The sequence below is a fragment of the Arvicola amphibius genome, chromosome X (assembly GCF_903992535.2).
Source record: "Arvicola amphibius chromosome X, mArvAmp1.2, whole genome shotgun sequence".
NCBI lineage: Eukaryota > Metazoa > Chordata > Mammalia > Rodentia > Cricetidae > Arvicola > Arvicola amphibius.
In genome coordinates this window covers 106563642-106582245 of record NC_052065.1, presented here as the reverse complement: position 1 = coordinate 106582245, position 18604 = coordinate 106563642, and the positions used below count along the sequence as shown (strand labels likewise).

The 18604-nt window shown below is 35.6% G+C and overlaps 1 protein-coding gene across 6 annotated transcripts in view; it reads left to right on the top strand.

The window, feature by feature from the left end:
• The window catches only part of Stag2 (stromal antigen 2), a 130622-nt gene that overhangs the window by 50552 nt on the left and 61466 nt on the right, over positions 1-18604 (top strand). For all 6 annotated transcript variants that reach the window (XM_038316052.2, XM_038316053.2, XM_038316049.2 and 3 more), the window contains exons 3-4: positions 3878-3956; positions 10312-10476. In XM_038316052.2, coding sequence (XP_038171980.1) covers positions 3878-3956; positions 10312-10476 — 244 coding nt within the window. The remainder of the gene's footprint in view (positions 1-3877; positions 3957-10311; positions 10477-18604) is intronic.

Below are 18604 nucleotides of genomic sequence, written 5' to 3'. Positions count from 1 at the left end.
TAAATCAAATGAGGGTAAGACATCTCAGAAACAAATTGTATACATATTGGTCTAAAAATGTATGAATGCTTGATAACTCACCCATTTCCCTATCCTGTCTTTAAAAGTTATCTACACTCTTGAGGTTGAAGAGATAGCTAGTGGGTAAGAGAACTTGTTGCGTGCAGAGCCACAAGGTTCATTTCCCAGTAATCACATAGTCTTCTTATGTATAACTCTGGTTTCCAGGGACACCACTGGGCACTAGGCATGCACATGGTTCACAGGTATACATACATGCACATAGAGCACTAATACTTATAAAATAAACATCTAAGAACCACTGCCTATACCCTTTAGTTTTCTTTTATTGTAATTATTCCCCCTTTTTTTCTCTTAGTTTCTTTTTTTGGTGGGCAATAGTAGCTCTTGCAGTATTTCCTTTTCACTGGGAGTAAAATGTATGCCACCATGCCTGGATAACAAAGTTCAAGGCTAGCCTGAGCTATATAATGAGATCTAGGTCTCTCTGGGTTATACAGTGACCCTTTCTCCTGTCTCTGTAAGAGTCATATTATATGCACACATGTAGATGTGGGTGAATTTTTGTGAAAGGGTCTCACTATGTAGCCATGGTTGGCCTATGAGAGAGAGAGAGAGAGAGAGATCCACCTCTGCCTTGCAAGTGTTGGGATTAAAGGTACACACCACTTAGTATTTGTTTTTATATAAAGTAATGGTTCCTTGAGGTGTCTGAATAAAAATAAGTCTTTAAATTGCCTGTAGATATGCTTAGCTTTATTTTAACATACACACAATTTCTTATTAGATCCTGTTAAATTATGAGATTTGATTTAGTAGAAAAGTTTGGATAAAAATTTTGACTATATAGATGCCATTTTACATAGGAGCCAGTTTCTACATTGTTAATGTATAGCTTTTCATATTTTTAATAATTTTTGTTTGGTGGAGATTATGAGTATTGGGGTTTTGCTCATAGTATGGCTTTTTCTTGATGTTCTTGGATTAACACAGGACCTTATACATACTAGTATTTGATATTGAGTTATATGGTCTCCAAAAGTTAGGCTACATAAACCCTATGTAGTAGCCTAAGATGACCTTGAATTCATGAAACCTCTGCCTTCTCAAGTTTTTGGGTTGCAGGCATATATTACCATGCTCATTTTATGCAGATCTACTCAATCAATCCAGGGCATGCTAGCCAAGCATCATGTTGAGTCACATCTTTAGCCCAATCTGTGATATTTTAATCACAGTATATTGTTGCTATACATTAAGGTTTCTATGGGAAAATAGCATCTTTAGTGAGACTTTCTCCGAGTCTTGATTTTTTTTTTGAAAAAGAGGAGTTAGTGGGCCATGTTTAGTGCTGCATACATACCTGTGATCTCAGTATTTGTGAAGTGGAGGCAGGAAAATTGAGAGTTTGCGATCAGACTGGGCTTTATAATGAGAGCCTGCTTACCAAAGTAAAACCCATCCCTCAAATAGTAAATTCTTTTCATAAAGATGAATAGGACAGTGTAAGGAATTAAGACAGGTATGCCTTTTCTTAAGTATACAATTTCTTATGTACATCAAGATTCAAGATCATCAAAAAGTTTATACTATAGATTAGAGTATTAATGTAGAATATTTTAATATGGATCTGCAATAGGATAATGGATAATTAGGATTGATGAGAGTAGAATAAACAGCATTTGCTTGGGGATATGAGATGTAAGGGACAGTGAGAAAAGAAGATTCAGTCTGGTTATTAGTAGATGAGTCCTGTTTCCAACCATTGAAAGGTTATCTCAATATTTGTCAACATATTAATAAATATGTCATTTTACCTATGAAACAATGTAATTTAGACAGACTAGGTAGAATTTAGTTAATTTTTTCTGTGTAGGGGTTAATTTAAATTCCCATTTTGATGTTTCAGTTTTTATTTCTAGTGACTTATTGTGGTTTAGGTTGTTGGGAGGAATAAGAATGTTCCTGAGCCTTTGGCTATTCTGTGGCCATTAGAGTATTGGGAAGGCTACTGTTCAGATTTTTAGCAGTTACTGAGCCAAGATTTGGTGCTTCCCAAGTACCTGGGAAGGAAAGAATATAATTTATGTATGAAAATATTTTAAAAGGTTTTTAATTACTTTGCCATACTATATTTATTTATAGAAAAATATAAGTGACAGCCATCTTTTTAAGTTTTTGTTTCTTTTGTTTTTTGAGATGGCGTTTCTCTGTGTAACAGTCTTAGCTGTCCTTGAATTCATCCTGTAGACCAAGCTGACCTTGCACTCAAAGAGAGATCTCTGACTCCTGAGTGCTGGGATTAAAGTCATGCACCACCACTGTCCAGCAACAATATCTTTTAAATTTCATGGTTAAGGTTATAGTAGTTAATTGAATAGTAGTTAATACTCAGAACTGGTATTTATTACATCAACATGATAGGGCACAGTTAGGATTCACACTATCTTCAGTATATTGTTTTAATTACTTTGTAGGTAAGTACTATAAATAGTAATTTTTCTTTGTAGTATATTAACCATTACTTTAGATTAATAGTAATTTTTCTTTGTAGTATGTTAACCGTTACTTTAGATTTACAAAGTATTCCTACCTCAACAGTGTCTGGACAGCTGGTAATATATGAATAAAAACAGAAATAGAAGAAATCTAGATAGAAAGGATTGCCTTTATAAAGATAGTCTTTCCCTTTGGTTCCATTTATTTTAAGCAGAACTGACTCATTTTCAATGGCTATACCGTTATCTTTCATGGTGGCTTTATTGTGAAACCCAATGGTTATGTAAATACACACACACACACACACACACACACACACACATCTTGCTTTAACTGTCTAAATTGGGTAGGGTTAGTTTGTTCTCTCTCTCTCTCTCTCTCTCTCTCTCTCTCTCTCTCTCTCTCACACACACACACACACACACACACACACACACACACACACACGATATAAAGAACCATGCATGCTGCTTAAATTTTAATTTAAATCAGTTTCTTTTGTGCGTATGAGAAAATTCAGGTTATGCAAAGTTATTCCTATTCCCACTAAAAACAAGGGCCAGTTTTTTTAGTACTATAGTTTTATCTGTTGGAAGTTGAAGAGACTTGGAAGATTTCATTCTTCCTGTGTATATTGTATATCGTGTTATAGATGAGAAGACTGAGATATTATTTCTGCAAGATCACTGCTATTTAGTATTAGAACAGATTCTCCTTATTAGTTTACTGCCTGTTTGCTTCATTAAGGTTTTTGAGCATTTAGCATAGTTCTCTATTACGTTTCAATTTATTTTGTATGAGTTTTTAATGAGATCTCTCTCTTTCTCTATCTATATTCGCTCAGAATTACATTTTGTAGTGATATATAATTATAGTATATTTTTGTATTTATATTATGTATACATCTTTTGAATGAATAGAAGTCAGGATATGTAAATATTGCTAAGATTCACTAATGATTTAATATTGAATGGCAAAATAGTTTATTTTGTTTTTGTTTGTTTTGTTTGGTTTTTATTTTGGTTTTCTGAGACAGGGTTTCTCTGTATACTTCTGACTGCCCTGGAGCTCACTCTGTACACCAGGCTGGCCTCGAACTCACAGAGATCTGCCTGTCTCTGCCTTCTAAGTGCAGGGATTAAAGTTGTGTACCACAAGCACCACCTGGTCCTACATCCTCTTTTTTTATCTCCTTCCTACTCCTGTCATCCCATTTTCCACATCTATAACTCTTACTTGTGACTTGATGATTTGTTATAATTCAACCATTCCTTTCTTTTATTGATGTTAAAAAATTGGAAACATCGCCTACTTTTGTAAGAAAGGTTTAAAATATTTGCTTATCTTTTTGTCATAGGGAGTCAGAAACTCATTTTTCTTCTGACACAGATTTCGAGGACATTGAAGGAAAAAATCAGAAGCAAGGCAAAGGCAAAGTATGTATCATTTATGTGACTATTTTTAAGGTGTGTGTGTATGTGTGTGCATGCATATGCATGCATGTGTGCACTTCACTGAAAGAGAATTTTTATTCTTCAAATATGGCTTGTTTTCAGGTCTCAATTTTATTGCAGACCTTCTGAGTATACATGGTTCTTTATGTTTTCAGCCCAAATAGCTTTTAAGTATTTATATAGCATATTATCATTGAAATTAATGCTGTAATTTTGTTTCTAGTAGGTCATTTTATAAAGTACAATATGCTAAGCAAAATGTGGTATCCCAACTGGTTTGATTTGCCTGTAAATTGATTCTGATACACCGTACCGATGTAATATATAACCTGAATGTATAACATGTAACATATACCCATTATGTCTATTTTACTAGTGAAAATCACTTTATCCTTTGTAAATGTCAAAGATGAAAACTAGCAAAGTTGAGTTTTTAGTCAGTAGAACACAAATTTAGAGTATGATAGGTAGCCAGATAGCTGTCAATAGCTTAGTAAGTTGTTAAATTATTTTACTTGATTTTTTTGTTTTTTTATTACTTAGTTTCACTATGTAGCTTAGGCATGCCCAGGCTGGAATGAATTTATGGTATTTCCGACTTAATCTTCTTCCTAAGTGATGAGATTATACATGTATACTATGATGTAGGTTGTGATTTTTAAATAATTTATTTACTTGTATTTCATTTCCATTGGTGTTTTGCTTACATTGTAAGTCTGTGTGTGGGTGCAAGATCTTGGAGTTACAGACAGTTGTGAGCTGCAATGTGGGTGCTGGGAATTGAACCTGAGTCCTTTCGAAGAGCAGTCAGTGCTCTTAACCACTGAACCATCTCTCCAGCCTTAAATCATGATTTTTCTACTGCCATTTTTTGAAAAAGTCTAAGTTGTATAGAACTGTGCAGTGAACTTTTATCATAATCCTGGGATCTAGAGTTTACTTATAATTCAGACATTTAAAGAACTTGAATGTGTATGTTTGTGCATGTGTGTGCGCACACACACACACACACACACACACGCCTTTAACACACACGCCTTTAGGGTTTTGACTTCTGTGAAAAAACACTATATCCAAAAGCAACTTGGGACAGAAACTTTCTATTTCAGCTTACAGTTCTACATTATACTCCATCATTGGGGAAGGTCAGGGCAGGAACTCAGATATAACAGGTGTCTGGATGATGGAGTTTGTGCATAGACCACGGGGGAGTATTACTTAGTGGCTTGCTTGGGCTGCTTTCTTATGGCACCCAGGCCTAGCAGCCCAGTAGTGGCACTGACCATTATGAGCTGGGTCATCCTACATCAATCAAGAAAATGCACTACAGGATTGCTCATAGCCCAATCTGGTTGGGGCATTTTCTGTTATGTTCCCTTCTCTCAAACGACTCTAGCTTCTGTAAAGCTCACATAAAACGAGCCAGGAGTGTGTGTGTGTTTGCATATTCCATATGGAATTTGATATAAATGGGACCATACTATGCAAATTACTTTTAGTGTGTACCCCAAACTCAATGAGAATCTTCAACTTTTATCAATGAATATAACTGTAATGTTTAGTGATTTCATAACATCACATTTTATACATGGAACATGAATTATTTAACAAGACCTTGGAATATTTCTTACAGTGCCCATAATTAATTTGTTACCATTTTTTATGCTTAGTTCCTTAAAAAATAGAAATTTAAGACAGAAACACAAGGATGTAAATGGAAACTGGAACTTGTAAGTGTGGAAAACAGACATTTGTAATTCTAGTGAGCAGTATATGATTGATCATTCATTCATTCATTCATTCATTCATTCATTTTGTACAGTGTTCTGCCTGAATGCATACCTACACCCCAGAAGAGGGCACCAGATCTCATTGTAGATGGTAGTGAGCCACCATGTGGTTGCTGGGAATTGAACCAGGACCTCTGGAAGAACAGTCAGTGCTCTCAACTGCTGAGCTGTCTCTCCAGCCCATGATTATTTTTATTAAACAGTTTTCTCTGGTCTACTTTTGTTTATGATTTCATTTATATGTTCAGATTAGGGTCCATCCTCATGGCATCTCAATAGAGTAAATACTTTTCTGAGTTTTCTTTTACCTTATGTTTGGTAGTGCTAGGGCTCTCACATATATTGAACATTCTGTCTGTTGCGATATTGCCTAAGCCCCTCTAAAGTTTTTCTTTTTGTGATAAGCTTATTTATCAGTGCTAAAGGTGAAGTGTTAGTGGCCAGATCAAGGATTTATTGTAATAATAAGAGCAACTACATTTTAATATTATTCTGTTTATGTTTTATGTGCCGTGGTAACAATTAGTATATATGTATACATGAATATAATTATATAATTATAATAACCTAATTTAATATCAAATCAAACTACAAAACCTGAGCCTGGAGAGGTGGTTCAGCTGTTGCAACTGTGTATTTCTTTTCTGAAGGACATCAGTTTGGTTCCCAGAATCAATATCCTGTGACACATAGCTGCCTGTAAATCTGTCTCAGGGGAATCTGGTTCCTCTATCCTCAGCAGGCACCTTCTCTTCACCCATGTTACTTACCCACTCACAGATCTGCCTACAATTTAAAAAGAAAGTCTTGAATATAAAACTTGCATATTTTATAGATAGAAATTGATATCTAGACACAGTCGATAGTTAAATGATCTGAATCCATTTTTTTTTACTATGATTCTACCACCAAATGTCTTTTATTTTTTCTTCTTCCTCTTCTGCCCATGTCCCATCTTTCTTGGAGACAGAGTCTTAGTGTCATGTACCTTGAACTTGCTTCGCAGCCAAGGCTGGCCTCTGAGCTGCCTTTTCAAGTGTTGAGATTTCAAGTGTATGTAACTATACCAATCTGTACCTTTTCTGCATTTCCCTTATTTTACCACGTTTTCCTCAAGCACAGCAGATGGATTGAAGTATTTTAATTGTACCAACTTTTCATACTGACCAACTATATTAACACACATGATACACAATTTAAAATTATATGGCTCTGTGTTAATGTTAACTTTTAAAAAACATTTTAATAGGCTCGTAGTTTTTTTAGCCTTATCTGAAATTCTTTTACTTAGTACAAAAGCATTTCATTTTACAATTATGAATTAATGATTTAGGCTCACAAAGATTGATTCCTTTAGCAAAATTACCTAACAGGTAACATCTCAAAATATTATGAAAGTTATATATTGAAATAATTATTAAGCATAGTGTAGTTTTTCTAGGTGTGGTAACATATGTCTCTAATCTCTAAAGCAGGTGGATTGCATTTTCGTTCCAGGATGGGCTGTTTGTTTACTTCAAGCCAGCCTAAAAAATGATTTAGCAAAATTCTGTCTCAAAATAATAACCAAAAGGACTAGAAATGTACCTCACTAATAATTGCTTGCCTTGCATGGATGAGTCCCTGAATGCATCCCCATTACCACAAAACATCAAAAAGAAAAGCACAAAAAACCAAAACCAGAAAGAACTCTGTAAAGTAATATGTAAACATACACAGAGTGTCTTTGGAAATAAATCTATAGGTTGGACTCTCGATCAGAAAATTACAGAAATGGCTTGCTTTTAGACTGTCCATCACATAAGAATATTGCTTTTATTTTTAATGTCTTATTGTAACATGAGGGGGCCTGCTTGTTGGGGTTTTCTGTCCTGCCTGGTTCCCACAGCTGTTTAGCCCCAAAGAAAATGACACAGAGATCTCCATAAGTTATAAAACTGATCGGCCCATTAGCTCAGGCTACATATTAGCTCTTGTAGCTTATATTAACCCATTGTTCTTATCTATGCTAGCCACATAGTTATGTACCTTTCTCAGCAGGGCAGCTCACACCTTGCTTCTTCTGAGTCTGGGCAGGAGTGGGAGGAATCAACTTCCTCCTTCCCAGAATTCTCCTGTTCTCATTGCATCATTTCTACTTCCTGTCTGATTTTCCTGCCTATACTTCCTGCCTGGCCAATCAGTGTTTATTTAAAACATGATTGACAGAATACAGACAATATTGCTTATATTTTTAATGTCTTATAAAATAAAGAATATGTGGTTATGTGACTATGTTGTTTAGAATTAACTGTCAACTTGATACTCTTTTTGGGTCTCCCCAGGTACCAGGCACACACATGGTGCACAGACATACATACAGACAAAATGCTCATATACTTTAAAAAATGAGTTAGGGTAAAATTACTGATTTTTTTTTTATCCCCTGGTAGCTTGCAAAAGACCTGTGAAAGATCAAGCCGGTATGGACTGAGAAGGGGCTGTAATGTTCTGATTTTATCTGAGGAGCTATTGGCAATTGATGGCTACTGGGAAAGGGAGAATCAGGTTTCTATAGGGATTCAGCTCCTGAAAGACTATCCATGTTTAAGTATATTTTCCTGTAGCCACATACATACTGGCATCACTAAGTTGACTCCAGGCGTTAAGAAAAATAGAGAACAGATATAATTAGGAAGGAAAAGTGGTTGGAGGAATAGAGGGAGCACTAAAAGGTAGGGGGTGAGAGGGAATTTGAACAAAACCTATATGTATGAAATTTTCAATCAATAAGACAATGTAGTAGGGAAGGCTCTTTTTCTTTAATAAGGTGTAAAAGTTGTGGGAGTATTTTGCATAAATTATGCAATGAGCCTTTACCTTTTTTCATGCACATAATTACGTATGTATGTGTGTGTATGTATGTATGTACATACGTATGTGTAGAAGTCAGAGGACAACTCATGGGAGTTGTTCATTCCTGCTATTTGAATCCTGGGAATTGGACTTAGGTCATCAGGCTTGGCAACAAGTATTTTACCTTATGAGCCATTTCTGTGGCTCTATATAGGGAACCTTTCTCTGATTCAGGAAACTCCTACTTCCAATACTGACAGCTTCCTTATAAGTTAACTTCATTTTTACGCAGTGATCATTAATTGAATTCTTATGGTGTTTGAGGGTTGACTCAGGACAAAAACGAATTTCATAGCTTTATTTACACACTTGTTTGAGACTGTAATGATGAGATTGTAGAGATGACTCTGGGTTAACAGCATTGGCTGTTCTTAGAGAGGACCTGTGTTTGATTCTTGGAACCTACATGGTGGCTCACGACTGCTTGTAATAGTTTGAGGAGATCAGTAAGCTCTTCTGGTCTCTGTGGGCATACATCCATATGTGTAAGAAAAATACTTGCCCATAAAATAAAGTTGAAAATTAAAAGAATATTGCAGTGAATTATAAAGCTGGCAGCAGGAATTATGTTAGGTTGTTGAACTAAGTCTGAATTACTTTACAGGAGGTTGTTCTAGCTACCTACTCTCTTCTGTACCCTAATACAGAATGATAGACTAAGAAATAAACTTGAAGAGATGTTTTTTATTTCTGTGGTGTTTTTTCAAACTTTGTTCGATATTTTGAGTACTTTTAATGCTGTGATTTGGCATTGTTTTTCAAAATTAAATCAAATTCTGTAGATTTAATTCATTTGATTTAGATCTAAGTAACATTTACTGAATTTCTTCTCAGATAGAAGTGATAATAATAGCAATTATTGTTTTACTTTATTATGTGCTGAGTATATTTGTAATAAATGTTTTCTGTTTTCATTATCACAGCAACCCTGTGCGGTAGCCATAGTTTTTATCTTCTGCCTTACAATCTAGAAAATGTTTCTCTTTTCCTTTTAGTACTCTTTCTTATTCCTCTTCTCTCCTCATTCTCCTTCTTTACTTTCTCCTCTTTCACAGCAAGGCCTCATACCAGGTTGACCTTGAATTTGTTTCAGTCCCTTGGCTGCTGGAATTCTAAACATGTGCCACCATGTCAGATGTGGAGTAATGTGTGGATAAGTAACTTGTCCAGAATCACTCAGCCTAATAGGAGTAGAAATTTCAACCTGCAGTTTGTCATCAAAGACTATGATCTGCTGTAAGATAATATGAGCTTCTGGGCTAGAGAGTTGACTCAGCAGTAAGAACTCTTACAAAGACCCTGGTTCAACTCCCAGTACCCGCATGGTGGCACATAACTAACTCCAGTCTCAGAGGATCTGAAGTTCTTTTCTGATCTTCATAGGCTCCAGGCTCAAACACGGTATATATGCAAACATGCACAGAAAACACTCAAAGGCATAAAGTAGGTAAATAAAATTTAAAAATAATGTGAGCTTCATGGAAAACAAAGAGGTCTTAACTGTCATGTAACTTTCTTATATTTTAATGACATTCTTCTATATATCAAGTTAAAACTTAATCAGTAGCTTTCTTGCTATTTTTGTTTTCAGTTCTCAAGGATAGTGAGAGTGATATAAGTTAATCAGCTTGGCTTTTTTTGTGTATGTACAGACTTGTAAAAAAGGCAAAAAGGGTCCAGCAGAAAAGAGTAAAAGTGGAAATGGAGGAGGAAAACCTCCTTCTGGTCCAAACCGAATGAATGGTCATCATCAACAGAATGGAGTGGAAAACATGATGTTGTTCGAAGTCGTTAAAATGGGCAAGAGTGCTATGCAGGTAACAGTTATGAAATTCTTTGAAGTATATTTGTGTATTTTTAAACTCCAGTAACATATAAAGTGCTGCCCTGATTTTCTTTTCTTTAATTATTTCTTGTGTGTATCCTTCTCCAAGCCTCCTGTGTCATGTGTGTTGCCATTTCTGTGAATGCATGTGCTCCATGGTGGATATGTGGAGTTTAGAACTTGATGAACTTAATCTTTTCCTTTCATCTTTATGGGGACTTGGAGGAGCAAACTTAACATGGCCAGACTTTCTTAGCAAGTACCTCTACCCAGTGAGGCATCTTGCTGACCCTCTTTTTAAATTTACTTGTTATTATTGTGTCTAAGTATGGCATGCTTGTGCGACTGTTGGTATGGAAGTCAGAGGAGAGCTTTCAGCAAGCAGTTGGTTCTCTCTCTACTGTGAGTTTCAGAGATTAGACTCAGCTTCTTAGGCTTCCATGGCAAGCACTTTTACTCACTGAACTATTTCACTGTCCCTTTATTTTTCTGGTTGTGTTTTAATAAATACAAAACTATGAATATATTTATAATACCTATCGTTTGGGAGGTGGCTGGGACTTAAACCTAGATTCAAATCTATTCAAGGCAAGTATTCTAATCACTACATCTCTAGGCCCCTGTTTCTTTGTGAGTGCGTGCGTGCGTGCGTGCGTGTGTGTGTGTGTGTTTGGGTGTTTGAATTCAAGGTCTTGTATGTACCAGGCAAGTCCTCTACCATTCAATTACAACTTCAACGCAAAGCTGTGTCTTGAGTCATTTTCTATTACATTTTCTAAGTTTTATTGACATGAGGCAAAAAAATTAAATGGTAAGAAAATATGATATTGGGTTTGGCTATGGAGGTTCGTGTTCTCCAGGATTTATATAGCTGCAATTAGCAAAGGAAGTCTTGCTGGCTGGAGAGATGCTTAGTGTTTAAGTGCATTTACTACTCTTCCAGAGTGTCTCAGTCAATGTTCTATTACTGTGAAGAGACATGGTGACCATAGCAAATCTTATAAAGGAAAACATTTAATTGGGGCTTGCTTATGGTCTCAAGAGGTTTATTTCATTATTCGCATGGCAGGGAGAGTGGAGAGGCACACAGGCAGGCATGCTAGCTGAGAGTTCCACATCTGGATCTGAAGGCAGCAGGAAGAGAGAGACACTGAGCCTGACTTGAACATTTGAAACCATCAAAACCCACCTCCGGTGACATACTTCCCCCAACAAGGCCACATCTCCTAACATTCCCTGGTGACCAAACATTTGAATCTATGAGCCTATGGTAGCCATTCTTATTAAAACCACCACACAGAGGACCTTGGTTCAATTCACAGCACCCACATGTTGATTTACAAATACCCGTAGCTCCACTGTCAGGGGATCTGAAGACCTTTTCTTACCTCTACTGTCACTATGTGCACATCAGTCATAGACATACATTCAGCACACACTGAAATACAGAAGCCTGTCAGGCCAATATCATTAGAACCACCATAGATGGAATTCTTAGTTGAGTGACCTAATATTACTAGCCACTTAGCTAACTGATTCTTAAGAAGTGTATACTATCTTTTGTTGTTTTTTTTGAGATGGGGTCTCTGTTACGATGCTCTAGAGATTTTAAGCTCAAGCAATCTTGCTGAGTCTTCTTAATAGGTAGGAATATAGACATATGCCATCATACACACCTGAAATATTTTATAAAGGTATTAATTTAATGTTAAAGAGAATTAGCTTCATATAATTAATGTTAATCAATATTAGATGCACAAGGATAGTTTTCTGAGAAGTAGTTATTTGGGTTTTTTATGTTATTGATCAACTTATATGCAAAATTTGCTTATATAATTATGTAAGTATTTGACTATGTAATTAAGATGTAAAATATAAGTTGAAATTAGTAAAAAAAGTTTTGTATGAAAAATAGAAATACTTAGCCATTTGTGCCTTTATAGCAACTCAGAGGATTCTAATTTATCTTCCACAGTTTAATGTTTCTGTAGTTATGTTGAATACTTAGAAGTTTTGTTGTTTAATGTTTTAAATTATTATTTGAGTTTCTGCTGTGTTGGGATAAGTTGTCTGTCATTCATGGCATATATACTGTTTTCTTTTGCTATTCTATTAGTTTAAAAAGTACCCATTTCTGTAAATATCTCCTTTTGCATTAGTTTTATCAAGTGAGATGTGTTTCTCTCTGTTGTACTGTATTCCATTTCATTACTTTCTTATTTTTGTTATTCTTTTTTAGTTTAGTTTTAGTTGAACACATTAACACACTCACTCACTCACTCACTCACTCACTCACTCACTCACTCACTCACTCACTCACTCTCTTTTTGGTCAGTGCCGGACTTTCTGCATGCTAAAGCAAATACTTTGCCTCTGACTAAGCTACAACTCCAGTCTTTTTGTCTGGTGTCCTTTGTTTTTGTAAATTTCAGTATTTTAGTTCATTTGCATTGCTGCAAAATGACCTGGTCTACATAGCATATAAACAACGGAAATTGGTCTCTCAAAGTTATGGAATCTAGAAAGTCTGGGATCAAGGTGCTGTAAGATTATTAATGTCTGAAGGGCCTTTTGGTTCATAGATGGAGCATCTTATAAAGTCCTGCCAAACTTTCCTAAGACTCAAATGCAATGACAGGAAGTATACAAATTACCAGAAATTTCAACTTACAGTCACTGCAAAGTAGATGCTTCTTTTTTTCTCTAGTCTTTTGGGCTTTTGTTGACTATTTTAGGTTATCAGATCTTTTTAGACTAGTCTAGCTTGCACAAGGACCTGTGTTTGGCCCCCAGCAATGAGATGAGGAAGATAAGTAAAAAGTGAAAATAAAAACCTGAACAAACTGTTTCTGCCTGCCCCCAAGGGACATTTCTAGTTATCTCCCCAGGGATTGCCCTAAAGCTCTTTTTCACCTCTAAGTTGTTATGTGTATTTCCCTTTTGTGTTACTTTCCTGAGGCCAAATTTGATCAAGGAAACCTGCTTTTTAGAAACTGGGTTTTTCCCTTACTCGAAAGTTTCAGCCCAGATTTCCTTATGGCATACTTTCTATTTTTCAGCCACAGTATTCAGGCCTTTATGTTTCTCTAGGTGCTTGGAATAGTTCCTTTTCTTTCTTCCGAATCAAATAGGGCTGACTGAATGAAAATTCATTCTTTTATAAGCTTACTTTCAATTATATGTATATATGTGTTTTTGCATGTGGGTGTGTTCACTTAAGTTCAGGTGCCCAGGTGGTACAGAGACATTGGCTCCTTTAGAACTGGAACAACAGGCAGTTGTGATCTGCATGAGTGGATATTCAGAATTAAACTCAAGAGTCCTCTGTAAGATCAGTGTGTGTTCTTAACCTCTGATCCATCTCTTCAGCCTCTAAATGTCACTATTTTGAAAAGAGTTCTTAGGTACTGTCTTCACTTTTCCAATGTAACATTTATACTTACCTTACTCTTGACATTCCATTAGCACATTTACAATATCACATTATAGTAATGTACGTATATCTGGCTCTGATTCCCCCTCTTTTGTTTCTTTGAGACAGAATGTGTAGCTTGACTGGCCTGGAAGTAGTGACTATCTTGCTTTAGTCTCGTGAATGCTGATATTTGTCGGCTTGTGCCCCTATGCTCAGTTCTATATATGTTCTTAGTGTACTATTTGATTAGAAGAAAATTTACCTATTTGTGATGGTAGTCCTAGTCCTTGAGTGAAAATGTCTGAAGGATCTTTTGTTCTGAGTCAAGTTGGGCTACATAATGAATTCCAACTCAGCCTGAGGTATATAACAAGTATCCACCTCCATAGAATTTTTAAACCACTTTTAGTGTAACAGCCTACATTTTTTTTTACATTTTTTAAATTGTAAAAGACTTGCATTCGTATTGTAAGTTGTCCTTGAATCTCAAGTATTATTAATAATACTTCAAATTATTCTGGGATGTTCTTTTTAAAATTTTATTGGACATTTTTGTAACTATATTGTTTAGTATACCCTTATTCTTGGTAATATAGTGCTACCCAGCCATAGAAATGCTTTTAGAATTTATGCAGAGCTATTTTGGAAAAATTTCCTTTGCTCCATGACTTTTGTTGGTACACATTAAATGTCTGGTATTAACACAATTAGTTGTCCTAATCATCTAAAAGCTTCTTTACTCAGGCATGGTAAATAGTTTGTGATAACTCAGAGGTTGGAGTTAGCCAGAGCTTTACTTATAAATAACTTTTTACAGTATATTGTCTGAGTTTAGAATCTTAAGTAGTATCTTGTCCCCTAGCATTCCACGAAACTAGTGCAGCTGTGTGGCTTCCTATGACCTAATTTTCAACATAACTGCTACACTCTGTTGTATGGAAAGAAGGCATAGACCCCTCACCTTTTAATGGGGAACAGTTTTTAATCAGGTTAAACTATTACAGTGTATGATGTATTCTTTCATTTTTTTCTTATATTGATCATTTTGGGAAAATGTTTCAATACTTAATTTTTTTGGTTACCCTATATAAGCTGTTGTATTGAAAATGACTTAAACTTAGGCCCATTACTATAATAAATATCTGACATGACTAACATAAGAGGAGGAAAAGTTTATTTGAACTCAGTTTGAGAGTTTTCAGTTTGGTTATTTGTCACCTCGGCCTCCTCTTTGGGGCTATAATCATGCGTCACATCATGGTGGGGAGAACCTGGGATAAACTTGTTTACCTCACAGCAGTCAGAAAACAAAGGTAGTGCATAACTTTCTTTGAGGACATGCCTCCAACTGCCTCAGATTCCCATTAGGACCCCAAATGTTAAACTTTCTACCACCTTCCAGTAAGTCCAAGTTGAGGACTAAGCCTTTCCCATTTAACACATGGACCTTTGCAGAGGGAGGAAGGATTCCTGGTCCTTATAGTCCATGGCCTTTAGCAATAACTTTGTAAGGTCTAGGCTGCCACTCATCTACTTTGTGTATCTTCACCTCTTCTGGACAGTTTGTATAAATGAAATCATAGAACATATGACTCTTTATGAGTAGTTTCTGTTATTTAAAGTAACTCTATAAAAAGTTTTATCTGGGGTCTGGAGAGATGGCTCAGAGCATTGCCTGCTCTTCCAAAGGTTCTGAGTTCAATACCCAGTGACCACATGGTGGCTCACAACCATCTGTAGTGGGGTCTGGTGCCCTCTTCTGGCCTGCAGGCAAACACTCAAACAGAGTATTGTATAAATAATAAATAAATATAAAAAAGTTTTATCTGTGTTGTGGCCTGTATTATGACTATTTCTTTTTGCCGGTTTGCTATATTGTATGAACATTCACTGTTTAGTTATATATTCCTACATTCTTACACATTTGTTTTGTCAGTACTTCTTTGTTTTGAACAGTGCTGTACAAGTGTTTGGTTAGACATATGTTTTAATTTATCTTGATTAATATATACCTGAGTATTAATAGAATACATATATAATATTACTCTACATTTAACTTTTTCAGGAGTTGCCGAATGATTTTCCAAAATGACTACCATTTTATATTTTTGCTAGTAGTGTTTTAGTGTTTTATCTTTCTACAGCTTTGCCAATGTATGTTACTGTAGTTTTTAAAATGATAACCATTTAGTGGGCATGAAATGGTATCTCTTTCTGCTTTTTTTCTTTACTTTTTCTTTGTATTAGACATCTTTTCATGTCCCTTCCTCTCTTTCTCACTCCCCCTTCCCCTGTGTCTCTGTGTGTCTATGGTCTGCATGTATGTAAGTGCACCACATGCATGTTTTGCCCTCTAAGGTTAGAAGAGGGTATTGGATCCCTTAGAGTTACAGGTGAGTAACTGGGAGTGCTGGGAACCAAACCCAGATCCTCTGGAAGAACAGTAATTACTCTTAGTCTCTGAGCCATCTCTCTAGCTTCCACTTTGCCTTTTTAAAAATGACATAATTGTGAAAGTTCTTTATATATTTTGTGCACAGATACCTTGTTAGATATGTGACTTAAAAGCATTTTATTCCTTTCTGTGGACTACCTTTCACTTTCTTGATGAAACTTTTGAAATATAAGAAGTTTTCACTTATTAATATTTTCTTGTGTTTATACTTTTGAGTTCCTCTTTTATTTTTCTTCTAGGATTTTATAGTTTTTTTTCTTTTTTAAAAAAAGTTATCTGATCAATTTGAGTTAAGTAGTATATGTACCATATATGGTAAGTATATGTACCATAACTGTGTATGTATATGTATAAGCTTGTGAGGCAGATGTTTTTCCCACTGTGGTATCTCCCCAGGTCAGATATTTTCCTTTTAAAATACTGATTTGAATATTTAGTTCCCTTTGTAGTTATGAATTTCAGTATTAGCTTTAATATTTACAAATTTTGATAAATTTTGATAGAAATTACAGTGAGATAAGTTTAGGAGTATTGGGCATCTGGTACTATTACCTCTCCAGATCTGTGAATTATCTTACTAATTTATATTTAGCATTTAATTTGCCTTTTAAAAAATAATTAGCATTGTTTTGTTAGGGCTCACTATTAAAAAAGCATTTTTTTTTATCTCTTCACTGATTCAGGCTTTTACCTCTTTTTAAAAATTTCTATTTTTGTTTCTATTTAAATTTAAAGTTTAACCTTGATTAGCATATGACATATTGTATATAATAGTGGAATTCATTCTGGCATTTGTGTGACAGGTGCCATTCAAATTTTGTTTGTCTTTATACACCCTAAGTCATTCTTTTCAAATATTGTTGATCACTTTTGTGCATTTAAATTGACTCATTTCATTTATAAAATCTTACTAAAGAAAGAAGTGTGACTTTTTTTTGCTTTTGCTCTCCAAACCCTTTAATACTCAATCAGCTGATGTACAAGCAAGAAAAAACATTTTCTTAATGTTAGAAGAAAATATTTGTTATGCTGTCAGCATCATATACCAAATTCCCCATCATTTCTTTGACAATAACCCTTCATTCTGGTTCATAGGTTGATTTAAGGTCATAAAGGCAGGCAGACAATGCTTTTAAATGCCTAACTTGCTGGAGACTAATGGATCACAACACTTGGGCTTTGCCTAAGTATTCATACTACACTATTAAGGACTTTTGCAGGCAGCTCTATTTAATATGTTTTCAGTTAAGTAAAAACAGTGACACCCAATACTACAATATGCCTTTGTCTGAGGCAGTATGCCAACATTCACATTCCCTCTCCAGAATGCTGTTTTTATCTTGAGTGTTAGTCTGGCCTCTGGCATCACTGATCAGTATCAAGGCTTCTTGGTCATCTGTTTAAATTCAGGTGAGAAGAGACAGTGTTCAGCATTTGTTTTTGTGGGGGAAAGTAGTTATCTTTAATCAAATATAACTGGTTTTCAAATGTGACAATGCTAAAGCCCCATATCTATCACTTAAGAAATAAATTTGGCTTAATCAGTCTCAAGGTATTGACAGCATCCCACCGCTTTCCGCTTTCTACTGCTAGGAGCCAGGCTACTCAGGGCACATTGCAGAATACCCCTACAATCAGTGTCTACCATTCACTTTTCTGGGCCTTCTTTCCCAGTCAGTTTCTCCCCTCTCCCTTTGGTCCTCTTAGCCATATCTGGGCTGATGCAGGGTTTTCTTTGCAGTGCAGTCAGTCTCTGACTAGTCAACATCATGATGCTCTGGACTGGGGAAAAACTCAGTCAGCATCTTTGTAGCATCATCACCCCCTCACCCCCCCCCCCCCACACACACACCGAAACATACATGCCTGCCAAGAAAAAGCAGTTTTTAACAATTCACGATCTGGAAAGGGCCTATGGTAGAGATCTCAAGTGTATGCCTCCAGGTCTGATATTCAACCAGAAAATACTAGAGCCAGGATCTTACATGATGGGTGTTGTCCACATGCAACCAGAGGCAGAAGCTAGCTAAAGCCTCATTATATGTCTATGGTCATACCGCCCTGAACATGCAGAGGCATTTTTTTAATACAGAAAATCTTAGGATGATATATTCCCTAGAATATTATTAATGTCACAAAGAAACAATAAAATTGAACATTATAACTTAGTTTTTGTTGCTTAAATTTCTAGATTTTTAAAAGTTTATGTTTTATTTTGCATATGTGCACATACAAAAGCACTTACCTTTG